The sequence below is a fragment of the Coenobita brevimanus genome, chromosome 71 (genome assembly GCF_032717465.1).
Source record: "Coenobita brevimanus isolate Jiangsu-jjx chromosome 71, ASM3271746v2, whole genome shotgun sequence".
Taxonomy (NCBI): domain Eukaryota; kingdom Metazoa; phylum Arthropoda; class Malacostraca; order Decapoda; family Coenobitidae; genus Coenobita; species Coenobita brevimanus.
The window spans coordinates 32,040,694-32,054,337 of NC_137024.1; the positions used below are offsets into that span (position 1 = coordinate 32,040,694).

Consider the following 13,644-nt stretch of genomic DNA (forward strand, 5'->3'; position numbering starts at 1 on the left):
CACCCCATACCATCACCCAACACCATCACCTCACAGCATCACCACATAACACCACCCAACACATCATCTCATAGCATCACCCCATACCACGACCCAACACCATCACCCTATACCACCACCCAACAGCACCACCCCATACCACCACCCAACAGTATCACCCCGTACCACACCCAACACTGCCACATCGTCATCTCACACCATCACCCCATACCACCACCCAACAGCACCACCCCATACCACCACCCAACAGCATCACCCCAGACCACACCCAACACCGCCACATCGTCACCTCACACCATCACCCCATACCACCACCCAACACCATCACCTCACAGCATCACCTCACACCACCACCCAACACCATCACCTCATACCACCACCCAGCATCATCACCCCATACCACCACCCAGCACCATCACCTCACAGCATCGCCCCATACCACCACACAGCACCATCACCTCACAGTATCATCCCATACTAACACCCAGCACCACCACCACCCAACAGCATCACCCCATACCACCACCCAGCACCACCACCACCCAATAGCATCACCCCATACTGCCATCCAACACCATTACCTCACAGCATCACCTCATACCTCCACCCAACACCATCACCTCACAGCATCACCCCATACTACTACCCAACACCATCACCTCACAGCATCACCCCATACCACACCCAGCACCATCACCTCACAGCATCACCCCATACCACCACCCAACACCACCATCCAACAGCATCACCCCATACCACACCCAGCACCATCACCTCACAGCATCACCCCATACCACCACCCAGCACCACCATCCAACAGCATCACCCCATACCACACCCAGCACCATCACCTCACAGCATCATCGCTTACCACACCCAGCACCATCACCTCACAGCATCACTCCAACACCATCCCCCTATACCACCACCCAGCACCATCACCTCACAGCATTACCCCATACCACCACCCAGCACCATCACCTCACAGCATTACCCCATACCACCACCCAGCACCATCACCTCACAGCATCACCCCATACCACCACCCAACACCATCACCTCACAGCATCACCTCATACCACCACCCAACACCATCACCTCACAGCAGCACCCCATACCACCACCCAACACCAACACCCTATACCACCACCCAACACAATCACCCTATACCACCACCCAACACAATCACCCTATACCACCACCCAACACAATCACCCTATACCACCACCCAACACAATCACCCTATACCACCACCCAACACAATCACCCTATACCACCACCCAACACAATCACCCTATACCACCACCCAACACAATCACCCTATACCACCACCCAACACAATCACCTTATACCACCACCCAACACAATCACCCTATACCACCACCCAACACCATCACCTCACACCACCACCCCATACCACCACCCAGCACCATCACCTCACAGCATCACCCCATACCACCACCCAGCACCATCACCTCACAGCATCACCCCATACCACCACCCAACACCATCACCTCACAGCATCACCCCATACCACCACCCAACACCATCACCTCACAGCATCACCCGATACCACCACCCAACACCATCACCTCACAGCATCACCCCATACCACCACCCAGCACCATCACCTCACAGCATCACCCCATACCACCACCCAACACCATCACCTCACAGCATCACCCCGTACCACCACCCAACACCATCACCTCACAGCATCACCCCATACCACCACCCAACACCATCACCTCACAGCATCACCCCATACCACCACCCAACACCATCACCTCACAGCATCACCCCATACCACCACCCAACACCATCACCTCACAGCATCACCCCATACCACCACTCAACACCATCACCCCATACCACCACCCAACACCATCACCTCACAGCATCACCCCATACCACCACCCAACACCATCACCTCACAGCATCACCCCATACCACCACCCAACACCATCACCTCACAGCATCACCCCATACCACCACCCAACACCATCACCTCACAGCATCACCCCACACCACACCCAGCACCATCACCTCACATCACCCCATACCACACGCAGCACCATCACCTCACATCATCACCCCATGCCATAACCCAACAGCATCACCCCATACCACCACCCAACACCATCACCCTATACCACCACCCAACACCATCACCCCATACCACCACCCAACAGCATCACCCCATACCATCACCCAACACCATCACCCCATACCATCACCCAACAGCATCACCCCATACCACCACCCAGCACCATCACCCCATACCACCACCCATCACCTCACAGCACCACCCAGCACCATCACCCCATACCACCACCCAACACCATCACCTCACAGCATCACCCCATACCACCACCCAGCACCATCACCCCATACCACCACCCAGCACCATCACCCCATACCACCACCCAGCACCATCACCCCATACCACCACCCAGCACCATCACCCCATACCACCACCCAGCACCATCACCCCATACCACCACCCAGCACCATCACCCCATACCACCACCCAGCACCATCACCCCATACCACCACCCAGCACCATCACCCCATACCACCACCCAGCACCATCACCCCATACCACCACCCAGCACCATCACCCCATACCACCACCCAGCACCATCACCCCATACCACACCCAGCACCATCACCCCATACCACACCCAGCACCATCACCCCATACCACACCCAGCACCATCACCCCATACCACACCCAGCACCATCACCCCATACCACACCCAGCACCATCACCCCATACCACACCCAGCACCATCACCTCACAACATCACCCTATACCACCACCTAGCACTATCACCTCACAGCATCACCCCATACCACCACCCAACAGCATCACCCCATACCACACCGAACACCTTCACCTCACAGCATCATCCCATACCACCACCCAGCAACATCACCTTACAGCATCACCCCATACCACCACCCAAGACCATCACCTCACAGCATCACCCTGTACCACCACCTCACAGCATCACCCCATACCACCACCCAGCACCATCACCTCACAGCATCACCCCATACCACATCCAGTACCATCACCTCACAGCATCACCCCATACCACACCCAGCACCATCACCTCACAGCGTCACCCCATACCACATCCAGCACCGTCACCTCATAGCATCACCCCATACCACCACCCAACACCATCACCTCATAGCATCACCCCATACCACCACCCAACACCATCACCTCACAGCGTCACCCCATACCACATCCAGCACCGTCACCTCATAGCATCACCCCATACCACCACCCAACACCATCACCTCACAGCATCACCCCATACCACACCCAGCACCATCACCTCACACATCACCCCATACCATCAACCAACACCATCACCTCACAGCATTGCCCCACACCATTTCCCAGACCATCACCCAGAATCAGTCACCTCATACCATTGCCCAGGCCACACCATCACACTTTTATCCCACATCATTAAGCCTCTGATTAGTCACATGGCCCATGCTATGACATACCTCCATGTAGTGATGGATAATGCCATGTTTGGACCTGTATCTCATGTGGTGGTGGATATACCTGTAACTTTAGTGCATTGACTGAGGATCTAACCAAGTGCCTGCTGCACTATAGGCAAGCTGACTGTTTGTATTTGATAATTTGCAACCAGAGACAAGCCAGTCATGTATCACACCATGATATCCCAGCATCAGGTTCCTACAGCTCACAATGGGTAATTTCAGCCAGGTTGTTACTGCTTTTATTCTTATCAACAGGTGTACACACGTTGCTGGAAGGGATCCTTGCACGTGAGTCACTACCACAAACATCGTCAGGACTACGAAGCTGAGGTGACTGCCTTCATGGAGCGCATTGGCATGATTGAACCCATGAGGCAGCGTGCCACATCCCTCTGAAAGCCAAGGACCTCCACATATACACACAACTCACAGAATGAGGATTAACTCTAGATATATTCATGTCTGGTGGTCAGTCACAAAAGTTGGCTGACTTAGTATGTCAGGGACGGCTTGTGGATATTTGCAGGTACAGGAACATAGAGTTACCTGCAGCACTATTTTCCATTTGTAAAAATATTTTGGTGTGTTCATTTACACAATTTGTTTACAGTCAACTTAGCCTCCTCATTTTTTGCACTGGAAGTGAATATTAAAAGTACTCTAACTGTTTGTAGTATCTGTATCCATGAAGTAAAATTTTCATTGAATATTAACATTATGGTATATCCTCATTGTTTCATCTTTGCATATTTATAAGAAAGACTTCTTTGTCTTGCATCACATACATTTTTTCATTTAAATATGCTGCTGCATTTGAACATTATGCCAGCAACATTCATAGAGCAATATAAGTGTCTCAGATGAATGTTGTAAGATTGTTAGTAATCAGTATTTCCTAATTTGTGAATACATACATGTGAAAGGACAGTGGCATGTTGGAAATGAACTTGCCAGATGGTTTTAGGGATGTTGATTTGTGGATATTGCTGTATAACTTCTTCCATCTTTGAGTCAAATGTACCCAGCATTACAAGTGTGTTATTAAGCTTGAGACTAGCATGAGGATGGGAAATCCCCATTTTTTTTACATCATTATCGAAGGACGTGATGGGAAGTACAGTAGTATATTATTTCTACCTTGTTACTGAGTTATGGAAAATGGATGGCAACCTAACTATTTCCCACTTTCATGTTTTAAATTGACCATCATAAATTTGTGGCTTGCCTACACTTTCACACAGTGTTTTAATAGTATGCTTGTTAATCTCTTAACAGGACTTCCATAAAAGGAGTGCTCTGTAATCAATTAAATGTCATATTTATTTGATCTACAAATGAACACCCAGTCTATTGCCAGGTTTTATATTTTTATGGTTAGCCCTTTCACTATGATGACATCTTAAATTTTGTCTTATAATCTCATTTTGTTCTTCTAATCTTCAGTTAGTTTGGTTTACCTTAGGGAAGACCTTTAATTGTAAAAGGATTACACTTGATCATCAACATAGCTGAAAGAACTTAGGGATATTTGTCAGGTTAGAAGAAATACACTCTAGATTTCTCATTCACTGCTGTTTTACATGCATTATTCTGGGAAGAAGCAAGCATTTTTATAGTGTTGCAAATCAGGTAAAAGTCGATTTCCGCATGTGGGCTAAGTTCTAAAAAATAACCCCTTGGATACAGTGATATTTTTTATATTTCATTTTTACCACTACCAGACAACTTGGCTTAGGAGAACCCCATGGTAAATGAACCTCTGGGCAGAAAAGCCTGAAGCTGAATAAAATTGTCTGGCAGTAGCAGAACAACATATATATATATATATATATATATATATATATATTATACACAGGCTGAAGGGGTTAAGCCACAAGTCCAAGGTTATGTAGGAGCTTGAACATTCACTGAATATATATACTTATAGATACAGCTAAAGACTCATACTCTGCTTTGCCAATTATTCAGCCATACTTGTGTTATTTTATGTAAAAAGTTTATACAGAATAAATAGATTTTTTACAGTTCTGCATTTTTTTTTACATTTTGGAGCTCATAAATTTCCTCAAGATGCTAATGCTGCCACTAAAGGCCCAGCAGTTAACAAATTAAACAACACATTAGTGTTTGTCCATCACTAAGCCATTGTAAATACTGGTAACTTGTAAAATACAAGACTGGTTGATCCCAAGCACTTCTAGAACATCTATAGCCTGCTTATCCAAGTTCTTTTCTTTTCTCAGACCAGTCAGAGTGCAGATTGTTTTCCCATTGTTCCTGTTCACCCAATAGTACAACTGGAGACCTGGATATAACACTGACACATGCAGGTAATGTTCTAGGGGAAGACTGACCTTGGTAAAAATTGCATATCTGTCTTATCGACCCTTGTGGGACTGTGCAGGGATGCCTTCATGCAAGGGCACTGATATAACTGCCAGGTTAAACGAACACCCCCTAACTTCTACCCTGAAAGGAGGACTATAGACTACTGAAAAGGGATAACGAGGCTGAGGTCCACTGGGTTCACAGCCAAGTATGTGGCACAACAACAATAACTATGACCCTTGTGTAACTGATGGGCAAAAAGCTAACCCTTCCCCATCACAACGGCTTGGCAAGTAACAGAGTACCACAGTGGCAGAGACTGTCCTGTCTCTGTTTCCATATGGTCTCTAATACACAAAAGCTCTTGGCTGATCATGTAACCTCAGCATTCTAAAACTGATGTCCAAAATCATAATACTGTACTGTACTTATGAGAGGATATTACATTAGTATATAATTTTATGTAAAACTTTATTATGATGGCACGGAATGATGCAGGAACTAAATGAACTTGTAACAGTTTGTGCTATGACTAGATCCATGTGCTATAACATGAAAAGGGAAATTAAATAATATATGCTGTAAGCCTTAGCATTAATGGTGCATAGCTAAAGAGTACTTTTATACCACAAATATATTTAAACTGCTTCCTTCTTTAGGAATAGACAAAGGAAACAATAACTGGCATCTGTATTACAGTATAAACATAATGACCATACCAGATTTTGGAATATATTTTTGCTGGGAGACAAACAATGCTCCAAATGCTGAACTGATAATGGTAAAAATAATTTCTCAAGAACACAAAGTCAGGAATATTAAACACAAACATTATATAATAACTAATGTACTTACATATACTGTACTCACTGTAAATATGAAAGGTTTACTTAGCCTTGCTATTACTTCATTAACACAGTACTGTATTAGATTTTAAAAACAAACTAGCATTTCAGACCCACATTAATTCCAACTATGAGTTACATTACTGATAGAAGAGTGATGGGATCTTAACAAATATAAGCAGTGATACATTGGCAAACACTGTATACAACCTTAGGTACATATTATTGCCAAGTCACATTTGCAGATCCATTGCACTGTATCACAGCTGCCATACACTTGCTAACTTGTGGTCATTTCCCACAGTTGGTTACAAAACACTGGCTACACGTGAGGAGTACAACTGTACAAAGAATTATGTGCAATATTCTCCCAGCACTGCACTTTGACATTTGCTTGAAGATTCATAAACCTACTCTATACAACTCGCAGTCATATACCTACATCAATACAAGTCTTAACAACAACATATAGCCCCACTGCATGCTCACTTAAGAATATACTATATACTATACTGAAGTTTTGAGCATAATATGCAATGGCTGCTTCTGAGCTGAACATATGTACGTTGAGTAATCTTGAGTTACAGAGAAATGCTGCTGCTAAAATAAACTCTGCTTCATGAGGTTACAATCTCTCAAAATCCTGAGCCACAAGCAACTACTGCACAGCCTTCTTCAGGACCTGGGAGGGATGATATATATGGATACACCTATGGAATGTTTTGCATTTGACAGCTGCTCAGAAATTTACATCTCTACATGTACAACCTGTGGTAAAAAACCATCAGCTGGAAAATGACAACTTTGGTAAATCTAAGTGGGTGAGATAGGAGAAAGAGTCATCAATACCCTGAACATCCTCCACCAAAACCCTCATCCACCCTCACACACAATTGCCAAAATGATAAGAGATTGCTTTTATGCCATCACAGATCCCACACGCAGGGGTTTGAACTACTGTGCAAATGTCTAATGTTAAACACTTCCCTACCACACCCACCCTGAAGTCTTATGGCATAACTGTATAAAGGAAGCAGGCAATGCTGTACAGTACGAGGTGATTTGAGACACTAAAATTTGGGTTTCTTGCATACAAACCATTAAACAGGTTGCTTTCTTGTAATTTCAGGATTCTTTAGCCCCTTGAATCAAAGTACATATGCAATTTATGTTCAAAGTGGGCAAGAACACTATACTTCAGCTGAAATTTGGCAAGTAAAATTTTAACCCTTATTGGCTTATAAAACTTCCCTGCTTAAATAGCACCAAAACTTTGTATACTGTACTTCTCAGCTTCTGAACCAGTCATGGCAGATCATACCATTCTGAAACTCATGAAAACTGCATTCCAGTGGTACCAGACTTATAGCCCCAGAAGTCCAAAACATTTCAGCTAGGCAAGAACAGAACACCATTTTTTTTTTTTCCCACCTATTTGGCCAATCATGGCATGTCATATCTTTTTTAAACTACCATGAAAACTCCCTTCACATGGTACCAGTCATTTTTCAAAAAAGATACAAAAGTAGCCTCACCTCCCTTAAAAAAAAAAAAAAAAAAAAAAAAAAAAAAAAAAAGAGGGGACAACCTTGCTCACTCAGATACATTTCACACCGTGGTGTGGGCACATTTCTTGATTCTTGCTATTTCCAGACAATTTAATTCAAATCAGGAAAGGCCTCTCATACTGAAAGGATTAATGAGTGCTATATCAAACCCTTCCAGTGTGAAAAGTCTCTATCATACTGAATAAAAGCCTTTTGAAAGTAACATGAAGAATATGTTATCAGAGTGAAGTGGTTAAAGATGTAACAACAGAAAAAGGTTAGTATCCAAACCTTGCTGCTAAACACCAGGTTTGTACTGAGAGGCATACCACAAATATGTTTTGAAAACACAGTAGTAGTACAGTAAATCCTACAATAGAATCTTGAGTGCTTACTGCATAATTCCAAGTAACAGTTCATGTTGATCATAACATATAAGACAAGCAGACATACAGTATTTAAAACACCAGTAATACTGCCCTACTCGTAGTATAAAGGATGTAATCCCTGGGAAGCACTGGCATCCAACATTCTACAGTTTATCCACCTTAACTCAGCCAAGATGTTTGTTCTTTTGTTGCTTATTTCCTGTAGTTCAACAGCAGAATATAATAAATATCTACATACTTTCCACGGTACAGTACTTCTTTGCAACTAGCACGGTGTTTTATTGTCAGACTCTTGTGTGTCAGCATTCAAGACAGAGAGATGGCAACATCAGACCAGGGTAATGTGGAAAGAGTATAGTGCTATAGTACTGGATCCATGACTGACTTGTTTGACTTTGGCACACTGACTTAAATCTGATACTAAAACTAAAACTGACTCTTTGGACCAGATGAAGCATAACCACTGAACAATGACTTGAGACATACATCAGCTTCAAATATAAGTAGGTGATAAAAATAAATGAAAAAATACTGAATACACTAAATTATCTACACTGAGTGACAAGCCAAATGGTTTCATGTACACCAGGAAACCATTTACTACGCTGGGTGGTAACCACATAACCAAATTATGATGCTTGGTGGTTTAATGGGCAATTAAAGTGCTCCAATTGGATTGAGCTGGTGCAGGTTTATATTCAAGGGGTGGTTGGAGCTTAGTGCTCACATAATGCCACTTGAGGATGAGTGTGGCTGGTCACCCTCATCTTAAACGTCAGGACCAACTTGCCTACTCCCAGGCTCCTATGTTCCTCATGGGGCAACACTGTATTCAATGATGAATCAATCACTCAATGGAGTTCAGTATCAGCATGTCTAGTTTTTACACTTCATCTCTCTTCTGCTGCAATACATTTCACATACAGGAATGTCTGCACAAACCGAAAAAATATCCACAGATAAGACCATCATTCACTCACAAAAGACATGAATGCAGCTCTAAACTATCTATAAAAAAAAAAAAAAAAAAGGAGGAAGGGGGCAAAACAGTCTACAGAAAAATATAAACCAACACTCATTTATATAACAGACTGGTTGAAGTCAAGATTAGTCCTGACATTTGCCAAACATGTTAATATTAAATGTCATTTGCTGTTTCCACCCATCCCTTTCTATGAAATGGTAAAACTATTATTGTCAACAAACATACTTACTTTTCATTCTTCCAATACATACAACTGGTACATATATACAAACATACACAAATACATACATACACACATCCACTACATATATATTATTTTCAGTTATTCTTTTTTTGTCTCTCACTGTGAGGTACTGAACTTCATCTTTCTTATTACAGGTACAGTACTTACATCAAGTTACTGCAAATAATTTCCTCACAATATTTATGCACTACCACTAAAAGATTATTACATTATTATTATTATTATTATTATTATGCATCTGCTTCTGGACATACGTTAGGAAGCCCATTTCAGGGGGTACCAAACATGCTTTCACTTGGCACCACCAACACCTACTCTCTATACAGTAATATGATATGCCATGGATATCCCATTAGCTAACCCTTACTGAACAGAAGGTTTAAATTACGGCAAGTAACATCTGGTGTTAACCACAGCAAAAAACAAAAGTAGTAACCAACAACTTACGGGTTAAGGACTAATATGCTATTGTAGCACAATATAAGTAGGGGTAAGGGTACTGTGACTACTACGAGTGTTCTTAACTTATGAATACCGTGATAAAATGTTTGAGCAAAATTCAAATCCTTAAACACATCCTTTCAACACACATAATATGAACAGAACCTCGTGATCCAGAGTCCATGAAATCTGCCACCACTGACTAACTTCCTTAGACATTTAATACTGTTCACATCACCCACTTCCCCTTCCAATCAACTTTGTCACAGGCCTTTTCCATGTCAATCAACACACTATGATATACCTTATATTAAGGTACAGGGTGTGCCAGAAACACCTGATGGTTTTATAGATACATATACCACCCTACTCAGAACTCACTAATTACAGCAGTATTTGATGTTCAGTTCAGACAGAATGCTGATCAATGCATCACCACACTACCATATTGGAATGAAAGTAATCTGTCAGGGAATGCCACATGTTATCATATACGTGATATCTTGACTGCAGAAGTGTACTGAATAAAATGGCAGTTGCCTACAAAATACCCAATTCAAAAAGTATTACTTAAACTTGTTTTTCCATGGACATGGGAGTGTAACTACATGAGTTAATGATGTTTTCCATCTGGTATTATAATGTTATTTTCAAAACCCTCACGTGTTTATGGTGTGTAATACAGTACATGTACAAATATTATAAACATTCTCCTGGAAAATATTTAGTAAAACCATCTTGTCTTTTATTATGCTTTGCAGCTTCTCTATTAGCACTCTATTAATATACCTTCTAAATATGCCCAAATTCTCCATGAAAAGAATCTGTGACTATTACCTGTACTGTGCTTCCTGTTCTTTGGTGCAGCAGAACACTTATACCTCATCTCATGGTCACTTTATTCAAATGATATAGTTTCCATTTAATTCTTATCATTATCTGCTGACTTTATTCTACTTTGGAAAGATTATTTGAAGTGAAGAGATATATACTGTATACACACACACACACACACACACACACACACACACATATATATATATATATATATATATATATATATACAGTAACAGCTATAAGACCCGGATGCCCATGTCCCGGACACCTGAAGTCCTGGACATTTTGGGCTTCGCTTTCAGGGGGGGGGGGGGAGTTTTCAACCGTACTTTGAACTAAACAGCTGTGTTTTCGTGCATAGTAGAGCGCCCCCCCTGCATCATTCCTTCCCAAGTTCCCGCCTAACTACCATCGTGACTAAACACTTGTCACAATAGCTGCCCCACGTATTTGTTTTTGTGAATAAACAGAGAATAAACTGCAATACCTCGTCATTAGACCACATGGGAATTTACAGCGTTGTGCAGTGTTAAGAAATTATAATTCAGAGTGCAAAGGATTAAGTGCAGAGTGCAAACTGGTGTGTTGCAACTGGTGTGGTGCAAGTAAGAACAGAATGTGCAGTGTTAAACAATTATAATTCACACAGCAAAGGATTAGGTGCAGCACAACACTGGATTACTGTATGTGCTTCAAGAGAATTTTCACCATTATCAGAGCCTTACAGGAGGCGGGTTAATTTTTGTGACGGCCACTGACTTGTTGTAAGTGCCCTGTACACTGCTAAATATTTTCCATACTCACTTCTGAATCCTCATTCTCTGGTTCCTTTTCATTTATTTCATGGATTCTGTCCCTTATTTGTGTGAATAGGGTCTTAAATAGGTGCTGGGCATGTCCAGTAGGGAGTTATTTAGGTGGTTTTCAGAGTTAGGCTGGGTTAGGGTCCATAAGTACCTGTCCATGAGGCATCTTCCAAAGTCCCAGAAAAACCCAAGTTCCGGACATGCCTTTGGCTCTAGTACATCGGGTCTTGAAGAGATTTTTTCATTCATTCATTCATTGCCAGACGCCAAGTATCCCAGACGGGGTGGCCAATGGCTTAGAGTTAATTGTTTTACAGGGAGGGGCACTAATCCTCCACCAACCCCACTTGCATGTAGGGATGCCAACAGCATCTGGTGTTCCCAGGCGGTCACCCATCCAAGTACTAACCAGACCCAACGTTGCTTTCTGTATATATATATATATATATATATATATATATATATATATATATATATCATCATCATCATCATCAGCCGTTTGAGTATCCACTGCAGGACCGGCCTATCCCGACCGAAGTCAGGACGATACAGCCAATGTATCTCTACCAAGTGGCTTAGGCTGTATGGTAGGGATTGTATGTAGGGTGAGAAGCGCTTGTAAGTGTAATTGTAGTGTTGGAGTGGCTTTGGATGTGTGTGTAGTCTGTGAACCAAGTGTAATCGGACCGCGCAAGCCGACTGGGTGCAAGCATACTTTATAGTAAGCGACACTGGTTCAACCACAGCACCCCTTGTGTCCGCCAATGTAGTACGTGGCCGGATGAACACTCCCAAAGTTTATTACCCTGACGGGGCGCGAACCCTGGTTCACCTGTGTACGAAACGTACACTCTACCACTGTACCACAGAGGCTCCATATATATATATATATATATATATATATATATACAGTATTTCCTCGTTTTTTGCTGCCTGGATGTTCTGCCAAAACCTAATAAACCGTGAAGCATCGAAGTGTGAAGTTAAGAATCAATGGGAAAAATAGAGGAGCATTCCGGTGGGACATGTACGTACCCTATCATAAAGTACTATAACACCAAACAGGCCCTACCCAAAATTAAATGAAGAGTGTTGGTACACTGAAAGCAGTGATGAGAAATAGGGAGGTGAGTATGGAAGTTAAGAAGTCACTGCATGATGGTATTGTGATCCCTACCCTGACGTATGGAAGCGAGGCGTGGACATTGCAAGAGGGGAACAAGTCAAGAGTGAGAGCAGTGGAAATGAGTTACTTGAGAGGAGCATGTGGAGTGACGTGGAGGGACAGGTTGACGAATGAAGAAGTGAAGGAACGTTGTGGGGTAGATGTGGATGTGGTTGAAAAGATTAGGAGAAATACACTGAGGTGGTTTGGACATGTGGAGAGAATGGAGAATGAAAGACTGACTAAGAGGGTGTATGTAGGTGAGGTGGAGGGAGGGAGAGGGAGGGGTAGACCGAGGATGAGGTGGAGGGATGGAGTTGAGAGGTATATGAGGGAGGGGGGGGTGAGTTGGGGGGAGGGGAGTCAAATGGTGGGTGACAGAGTGACTTGGAGGCGTTTTGTCTGCGGCCACCCTTTACGGGATTAGGGCGTCGGGCTATAGATAGATAGATAGATAGTGTTTACTAGTGCTAAAACAGCATAACACAATAAACATGTACCTGAAAAGACATTAAAACTGTTGTAA

General features: G+C 43.0%; 1 protein-coding gene across 2 annotated transcripts in view; it reads left to right on the top strand.

The window, feature by feature from the left end:
- LOC145406675 (uncharacterized) overlaps positions 1 to 5,527 on the top strand; it is a 176,966-nt gene extending 171,439 nt beyond the window's left edge. For both annotated transcript variants that reach the window (XM_080277769.1, XM_080277770.1), the window contains one exon: positions 3,787 to 5,527. In XM_080277769.1, the coding sequence (XP_080133895.1) occupies positions 3,787 to 3,927 (141 nt within the window). In that variant the 3' untranslated portion in view covers positions 3,928 to 5,527. The remainder of the gene's footprint in view (positions 1 to 3,786) is intronic.
- The last annotated feature ends 8,117 nt before the right edge of the window (positions 5,528 to 13,644 follow it).